The sequence below is a fragment of the Trichechus manatus genome, unplaced genomic scaffold (genome assembly GCF_000243295.1).
Source record: "Trichechus manatus latirostris isolate Lorelei unplaced genomic scaffold, TriManLat1.0 scaffold00112, whole genome shotgun sequence".
In the NCBI taxonomy this organism is placed as follows: Eukaryota; Metazoa; Chordata; class Mammalia; order Sirenia; family Trichechidae; genus Trichechus; species Trichechus manatus.
The window spans coordinates 8,756,620-8,765,919 of record NW_004444048.1 but is presented as its reverse complement, the minus strand read 5'-3'; the positions used below and the strand labels follow the sequence as shown (position 1 = coordinate 8,765,919).

Sequence of the window (9,300 nt, the reverse complement as noted above, 5' to 3'; positions counted from 1 at the left end):
GGAAAAAAGAATGGGCAAAGAAGTAGGACAGTCTCTTCAATTAGGATAAGGAGAGAAGTTTCATGTTAGTACAGTATCTCCAGCAAACTAACAGGAATACTTACAGAGTTGAATATTCCCCTCAAAGTCTCCTACTAATTTTATGACTCAAGCACATTATTTCTCTGGTCTAGTTTCTTAACAGACGCTACTTGACAGAAGTAGATTATTCAAACAAACAAGATGAAGAACAGTCCTGGGAAGATTATGCTAGAAAACCAAATCTCCCCAAATGTTGGGATACGCTTACAGAACCAGACAGTCAGGAGAAGAAATCAGAATCCTTCAAGTCCTGGGAGTCTCCTGTTAAGCACCAGGAGTTATCAAAGCCTACAGTTTCCTCAGAACAGAGGAAACAAGAGATTTCAAAACTCAGGTCCACTCTGCAGGAAGAGCAGAAGAAGCAAGAGACCTCTAAACCCAAGCCAACTCCTGGCCAATGGAAGCAAGAAACTCCTAAGTCCAAAGCAGGATACATTCAGGAGGAGCAGAAGAAGCAGGAGACACCAAAGCCTTGGCCAGTTCAGCTGCAGAAAGAGGAGGATCCAAAGAAGCAAACTCCAAAGTCTTGGGCACCTTCTCAGCAGAATGAACAGGCCATCACCAAATCGTGGACCACTCCCATGTGTGAAGAGCAGGATTCAAGACAGCCAGAGGCTCTAAAATCCTGGGAAAATAATGTTGAGAGTCCAAAACACCCTTTAACACCACAGTCACAGATTTCTCCAAAGTCCTGGGGAGTAGCTACAACAAGCCTCATTCCAAATGACCAGCTCCTGTCCAGGAAGTTTAATACAGAACCCAAAGATGTGAGTTGATATGTATTAGTCTACTTCTGTCAATGTACTCATTGAAACCAAACCTATTGCTGTTGAGTCAGTTCTGACTCAGCAACCCTATAGGACAGAGTAGAATTGCCCCATAGGGTTTCCAAGGAGTGGCTGGTGGATTTGAACTGCCGACGTTTTGATTAGCAGCTTAGCTCTTAACCACTGTGCCACCAGGGCTCCTCTGTTAGTGTAGGCATCAGTAAAGAGTTGGGTAATGGTAATTTTTTAGCTCTCTTAAACAAACAAAAAACTTAACGTATAAAGTATTTCACCTAACTCTTTAATGGGTAGATTTATTATTTTCCCTAGAAAATTGGAAGATAACCTACTCTTTCTTTGATCTTAACCTAAGATTACATCTTCACAATTAGAATATGTTAAGTTTTAATGCCAGAATTTTAATGGCATAATAGGACATTGAAGTGCTGGATAGTTCAGGTTAAGACCGTAATGAGAACAAGTGGGTAAGGTAAATGCACATCACAGGGTGGGAGACTTGTTATATTTCACTTATTATCTTCCGAGTGACTTTTTCTGACAAAATTTACATTTTCCTGTATTCTCTTTTGCTCATTTCTAGCCGTTCAGATTAGCTTGTACTTATATGAAGAAGGTACATAGTGGCTGAGATATTCCAGTACTTGGGGGAAGGATCTGAATTATTTCCATTTCAAAATAAGAATTTTCTGGAGATAGGAAACTATAGGTATTGAACATTCTATAGCTAGGTTTTGAAGTGTAAGATTTAGTTAAAACTTACGGTCTCATACTGTTAATGTTAAAGAACCTATTTCAGGAAGATAAGGCTTATAATGAATAATCCTTAAATAAAATTCTGTGTTATTGTTACCTTTTATTAAATTATAGATTACTTGTTTACCACTATTCATGATGAAAAATCATTGTCACCTTAGTTGAATTTCTCTATTTCTATATAGTGGTATTCCTTATACTTCCTATGCCATTTTAGCCAAAGGCTTTCTGAAAAATTTTTGACCCTTTAACATTGTGAAAAATATTTTGCTCAGGAGAATCAAACCCTTCCATTTTATAAGTGAATAAGTTACTCTGAACTGACTTCTACCTTATGGGAAGAGAATTTTAGAATTTCTCATTTCTTCAATTGCTAATATTAATTTTAGCTTCTTCTTGTTCCTGCAGAAGTTTGATAGCTTTATTTTGTTAACCATATATCATGCAACAGTAATTGTAATATCACAACTATTTTGAGAAACATATTTAAAAGCCCAACTTAGTACCTCAATAAAGCTGTTTATAAAAACCTAATTTAAAATTCCACTAGGTATAGTAATACTAAGACTTTAATATACCAGAGTATTGAAATCATGTTATTTGCTGAATAGGATTTATAAATGAGGGGTTCTTAGGGAAAAGTCAAAACTCATATTTTACATTTATGACAGACAATATCATTGAAGTTGTAGGGTTTTCTTCAGTGACTGAGGGGACTTTCTTTGTAAAATACAGTATTTGTTTCTCCATCTATCTTGTAATCTCAGCTGTCTAGAATGTGCTTAATACAGTTCTAAGCCAATAGATTAGGTAAGACGAAATTAGTCACTAAAGCTCATACTTTTCTCCTAAAACAGCCTCTCATATATTTACTTGGGGTCTGTTAACTCTTATTTGTTACTTTTGACAAGCTTAGCTGCACCACTTCCCAGTGAATTAGAAAGTGGAGAAGAGTAGCTGGTGTAGAGACATGCACACTGACAGCTGTAAGAAGTAACTATAAACATTGGGTCTAACTCAGGAAGTGCAGCAGTCTTAAGCAGTTTAGCATGAGGGCTCCAAAACCAAGTCTATTGTCACTGAGTCAATTTCGACTCATAGCGACCTTGTAGGACAGGGTAGAACTGCCCCATAGGGCTGTAATCTTTATGGAAGCAGACAGCCACATCTTTCTCATGGAGTGGCTCGTGGGTTCAAACCACAGACCTTTCAGTTAGCAGCCAAACTCTAACCATTGCACCATCAGGGCTCCTTGTGTGAGGGTTAGCTGCCTTATAAACATCAGTAGCTCCCAACCCTATACTTAACTTTACAATAAAATAAAATAATGTGTTTTTTCAATTTTAGGATTTATGTATTTTTTTAAACATCTTAATGGTTCTGAAATTGGATGCATCTTAAAAATGGGTATATATTTAATATGTAGTAGTAATTTTTTCTTTGGGAAAAAAATCTATGATGTGTCTCATAGTTGGTGGCATTTTTTAGAAGAAATATGGTAATTGATGTCGGTATGAAAGCACCTTATCAAGGAAGTTCTGTTATCCTCAGTCTTCCATTTAAAACGAGAATATTTTATGTTTTAGAAAGATCACTATTAAAGTGGTTTTAAGGGGGAAGAACTGTTTAAAGTTTGTTTAAATTATTTGGAAAATGCACTTATGTGAAAATTCTTTACTTGAGATAAATCTGATAAATAAGTGTTGCTATATGTTTTGATTTCATTAAGATGTAGTAATAAGCTCACTATGAGTTGGAATTGATGGCAATGGATTTGGTTTGGTAATAAGATAAATTTCCTGATTTAGACCATTAAATTTGAATTTCACTGTTATACATTATGGGTATATTTTCTAGGTGCCTAAGCCTATGCATCAGCCTGTAAGTTCTTCCTCTACTCTTCCAAAGGATCCAGTATTGAGGAAGGAAAAACTGCAGGATCTGATGACCCAGATCCAAGGAACTTGTAACTTTATGCAAGTATGAGTCATTCTTAAAAGAATCTTAAATGATATACGTGGGGCTTAACTTCTGATCTGAAGCGTTGTGAAGTTTTTAAGAGCATAGATTCTGAGTATGAATCCTTACTGCCACTTCTTAGGTCTGACACCTTAGGCAAGTTGCTTAACTCTCTACCTTAATTAGTTTAAATCTGAAAAATGAGAATAATAGTTCCTGCTACCTAAGTTTGTTGTGACTAATAAAATGTATTAAATGTGTAAAAAGAGTAAAAGTGCTCAAGAATAATTATTGCTATAGATCATCTGTAGCTTCCACTCAGACTTATGAGAACCTACTTTGTGCTTGGTATTCTGTTAGGTGCCAGTGTGTATAGAAAATCATAAGATATTCACTGTCTTCAAAGAGTTTATATTCCAGAAGATTGTAAACTTGTACAAGATCAGTAATTAAATGCTAACTTGTATGATACAATATGCTTAACTAAATTGTGACACAGAATTTTGGAACAGTATGAAATTACTGAGGCCTGTAATAGTGAAGTAAGACACACTGAAATAGTAAAAAAAATCTTGAGCTTTGGAGTTACGCCTAGGTTTAAATCCAAGTTCTACCACTTACCAGCTCTGTCACCTATGAAAAGTTAGTTAGCCTTCAGGCTTCTGCTTATCTTTAAAATGAGAGAACTGCCTGCCTCGTCAGGGCATTTGAGGATCAATAAAAAACCAAAATTCTCACTACAGTGTGTGGTTTAAGCATTCAAAATGTTAGATACTTTTCTGGGAGAGCCAAGATAAGGAAATGGATGAAGAGAATGGCTTCTTATCATGAAAGTGTCTAACAGCATGAGTAAATGGTTGATATAAAATAATTAGACACTGTCACTGGTTGAGTATAATAAATGAGGGTTCAGCCTAGACTACGATTAATGCCTCAGGTCAGGAGTTTCTTTTCTAAGTTAAGCCTTATAATTACTATTGTAATTTTAATACTTGATACAACCTTAAGATTTGGCAGTTACTTTAGATTTGATATTTAACTCTTAATGTCTTCTATAAAAAAGTTTTTAACATCTTCAGGTGGTTATTATTAACATCTTGAGAGAGTTATTAGATACCCATAGCTAATACGCTTTGGGCAGCATCATGAACAACTTGATACTAGCTTTTAAATGAATAATCCTTGATCCTTCTCGTTATTTAAAATCTTGCCTTTAGGAATCTGTTCTGGATTTTGACAAACCTTCAAGTGCAATTTCATCGTCACAGCCGCCTTCAACTACTCCAGGTAGCCCAGTAGGTATGTAATCATTTTCAAGAATTGGAACAAACAGTTTTAGGTCTAACAGTTGTTTCTTTCGCAAACTGTTCTACTCCAGATAGTTTAAGGGTTGAACTATGTCTCTGTTAATTTAATCTAGACGTATCTTTCTGTTATCAGAGTTATATGTAAGTAAATTGATATTAGGACATTATTTTACTTATTTGACCTGTTTGTGTTTTACAGAAAGTCTCTAGATGGGTGAAATGGAAATGCCCATTAGCTGTTTTTGCAATTTATTATGTTCGTCTTAGAGTGAATACTGGCTAGACCTTGCTTGACTCCTTTGGACTTTAAATCTAGTGTTGAGGCTTTTGGATTCTGTGAGTGAAGTTACAGCAGTGATACAGTGATTAAGACAGTAACTAATGATGGAGCCTGGATTTAAATCTGATGCTTCAAAGCTTAGGCTTTTTGCCTTGCACTAGTTTCTCTTGGGAGGAGAGTGACATAATCAAAGCTATAGTCCAGCTGTAGTGAGCAGTATACACCAGCCAGAAGACTGATGCAGTAGTTCCTGGGAAGAAAGGTAAATAGAAGGTTAATTAACAAATGTGATAGACACTGGTCAGAGGAAGCCAAACCAAAAACTTTGTAATTTGAAGAGCATATTAATATACATAATTAGAGAGGGGAATAAAAGAAAAAGAAAGAGATGACCCAGCTGAGCCTTATTTGAAAGTTGGAAGCTTAAGCGTATCATTTTAATTCCTTTAATGATAGCTCAGGTTTTATCTTCCAGATTACTATTACCAGTTATTTTTAAAAGTCATAGCTTGAAATGCTGCTTTTGCCCACTTAACTTTAAAACATCACTGTGTATCACAGTTGAAAATAATTTCTCCTTCTTCTACAAGCCTGACTCTTTTAAAAGCTCTTACACAGAGTGCATGATAAATTTAACACCGAATCCTCCAGTTTATGCTTTTTTAGAAAGTGTAAATTTTAGTTTCCACCCAGTTGATACACATAAATTTTTCTCCCCTCTCAATAGTTTATACTGTTTATTTCACTCTCTGCAGCATCTACAGAACAAAATCTACCCAGTCAAAATGAGTTTCTTCAAGAGCCATTACAGGTAATGTCTCCAAATTAATTTTTCATTTATATTCAGGGAAGAATCTTTTGTTTTGGCAAGAATGGTCAGACTTACTGATTGTAATATATCTAACTAAATTATTTAAAATATTTTAATGATAACTAGGTTTTTAGATTTCAGTACAACTGGTCCTAAAAAAAGATTTCCTGAAGACATACAATAAAAATTAGCTGACTTTCCTAAGAGCAAGCCTGAACAATTCATAGGTATCTTGTCTGAAGAATAATATTACTTTGCTATTGAGCTACCTAAATAATTTTGTATGTCAGCACAGTAAAAGATCTGAGGAAAGAAACTAATTTTGTTTAACCCATGATTAACCAGTCCCCCCGCCCCCACAAAATAGTTAGCATCCCAAGGAACTAATTTCCACGGAACACACTTAGACATACAGAGAGCCCAGATCACTGAGATCTCTAAATGCCATGTTGCGTTTTCATCAACAGTAAGCCCAAAGTTCACTGGTTTTCTGGTCATTACCTTTTAAAAAACTTTCTCAGTGCCCCTCTGAAAATCTTATGACAGTTGTCTTGCCAGTAGCTGCTTGTGACAGTAGATTAAATATTTTGACTAGGTCGTTCAACAGTTGTAGCTTTCTCTTCCAAATACTTCTGAATGAATGAATACCTTTTGTTTAGTGGTTTATATATAGTTTGGTAAAATATGGCTCAATTTTCAAAGTGTATTTGTGGAGCAAGGTATATAAGTGGGTTTTTGTCCTACTTTTCCTCAACCCTACTCATTGCTTTAACTAAAGTGGTTCATTCTAGCAATTAGGGTTCTACTGAGGCTTTCAGTTGAAAAGTTAAAAATTTTTTGGAAAAGCCACTGATCTAGTTTAGTAGTTTTCCGGTGCAGGTCTGTGAGATGGCTGCATCAGAATCACCTGGGAATTCTTAAAGTATATCTATTCCTAGGTCTCACCTTAGATTTCATGGATCAGAATTTCCAGATGTGGGCTCTAGGCATCTGTGTTTTTAATAAGTTCCCTGGGTGAATCTGCACAGTCATTTTTGAAACTGCTGTTCTCAAACATCATGTTTACTCACCAGTACTTATACTGCCTACAGCTAATCTAGTTAAAGCGCAACGCAATGATTTGGAAGCAAGAAGTACGTTAACTTCTAAATAAGTGCTAATATAAAGACTATCTTTTTTGTTAAGTGAGCCTTTAACTAAAAGTCTTTTAAAGCTAAACTCTCAAGTGGACTGAGTTGCTTTAACTTAACGTCTGTGAATCTTTCTTTAGTATTACAGAATTACTTATGTCTCCACAGTAGACAGGCACACTTGTTTTGAGCAGTTTTACTGCACTATTTTAATGAGATGACTAGAAGGAAATGCTAATTTAAAAAACACTTTAGTCTCATAATAACCCTCATATTTTGGTCAGATCTAAGCTATACCTATTTATTTGAGTATATAAAATGCTCCAAAAGATTTCTTTTTTTTTCCCACAAGATTTTTAAAAAACCTTGATTCCCTACTCTTCTTCCCAAGAAGCAGCATGTCATGATGACCCCTTCAGAAAGTCACTGGGACATAACTTCTGATGTTTGTTACTATTCATTAGTTTTCAGTTCACGCATTTTATTACTTGGGCTTCTACAAACCACATGGAAGCATTTAGATACTAGGAGTGGCTTCAAGGATACTTGAGACCTTTCAGTTGCTTGATTTTTACGAGTGTCTGTTATCTTCTAATTGCTATGTCATAGAATTCCTTCCTAGTTACTTTCCGGAATCTTTATTGGTCACAGCCTTGTTTCTAACTGTGCTTTCTCCCAATTTTTATTTTATGCTGTATTTATCAACTTTAACTTTTTGTTAGGATTTTGGTGCCAGTTTTGATTTATATAGAGCTTATCTTTGCTATTTATACTTCTACCTAACTCTTTAAGATACTGAGAGCACTTGAGTAAAAACATAGTTACTATGATCTCTGGCAGATCTGTGCCAAGAGGGTTAACTATGCTCTGATATCATCTGCCAGTGAACTGCTACCGAGTGCCAGATTGAAAATCTACCCCCAGATTTCTAGGGTTAGGGATTAGGATTAGTGAAGATAGGATTGGATGTGTGGCTTTGGTGACCAGGCCTGGAAAGGCAGTGTAGCAGAGTGCTTGGATTTGATTCGCAGCTCTGCCATTTCATTTTAGTGTGATCTTTGGCAAATTGCTTAACCTTTCTTTGTCTCTGCCTGCCTGTCAATAAAATGGGAATTGTTGTACCTGCCTAATAGAGTTATTGTGAAGATTAAATATAGTAATATGTGTAAAATGTTTAGTATAGTGCCTGGCATTAGTGATTGCTCAATATGAATACTGTAACCTGTAAGGAAACCAGGGCTTAAGGAATATAAAGTGAACAAAATATGCCTTTTACAGTATTTTATATCTTTCTGTGTCTAGGCTACTTCTTCTCCAGTTACTTGTAGTTCAAATGCTTGTTTGGTTATTGCCGATCAGGCTTCTTCGGGATCTGAAACAGAGTTTATGACCTCAGAGACTCCTGAGGTAATAAGAGACCAACTGTCTTAATTTCTTTTCTGTCTTAAAGAGTAGCAGAACTAGTTTATCTCATAAATTACAGGGATGGTCATTTGAATGATTTAACATTTATACTTTACTTAATGTATTGTTTTCTGTAGATATTGTGGTCCTGGAACTTATACAGGTAACTTTATTGTGGCTTTGCCATATAACTGGATTTAATAATGTATTGCCTTATCAGATATAATAAATATGTCAAAATTTGTGATATCAAAAAAGAGTGAAAGTTCTAGGTAGGATTATGTCAAGTTGCTCACTACATTTACACTGAGGGAATACTAAGGAGAAAAATATTTATCCATATAACTAAAAACTCAGTAGACATTATTTTTATATTTTTAAATAATATTTTAGGTGAAAGTTTACACAGCAAATTAGGTTTCCATTTAACAATTTTTATACAGATTGTTCCATGACATTAGGTACAATTTTTGTAACATGTAAGCATTCTCATATTTCCATTCTGTTTGTTCTGTTACCATTTATCTAGCTTCCTTTCTCCTCCTTGCCTTCTCATCTTTGCTTTTGGATAAATGTTGACCGGTTGGTCTTGTATAGTTGATTGTTTAAGGGAGCACATTACTCATGGGTGATATTGTTTATTTTATGAGCCAATCTATTATTTGGCTGAAAGGTGACCTCCAAAAATAGCTTCAGTTCCAAGTTCAAAGGTTATTTTAGGATGATAGTCTCAGGGGTTCCTCTAGTCTATTTTTCCATTAGATGTGGCCTTTTTTTTAGGAATTTA

The 9,300-nt window shown here is 35.3% G+C and overlaps 1 protein-coding gene across 15 annotated transcripts in view; it reads left to right on the top strand.

The window, feature by feature from the left end:
• The window catches only part of CAPRIN2 (caprin family member 2), a 36,585-nt gene that overhangs the window by 17,073 nt on the left and 10,212 nt on the right, over positions 1–9,300 (top strand). For 11 of the 15 annotated variants that reach the window (XM_023738073.1, XM_012557630.2, XM_023738077.1 and 8 more), the window contains 5 exons: positions 174–848; positions 3,480–3,602; positions 4,799–4,880; positions 5,924–5,979; positions 8,412–8,516. In XM_023738073.1, coding sequence (XP_023593841.1) covers positions 174–848; positions 3,480–3,602; positions 4,799–4,880; positions 5,924–5,979; positions 8,412–8,516 — 1,041 coding nt within the window. The remainder of the gene's footprint in view (positions 1–173; positions 849–3,479; positions 3,603–4,798; positions 4,881–5,923; positions 5,980–8,411; positions 8,517–9,300) is intronic. The other 4 variants (XM_012557632.2, XM_023738078.1, XM_023738075.1 and 1 more) reach the window with 2 other exon arrangements.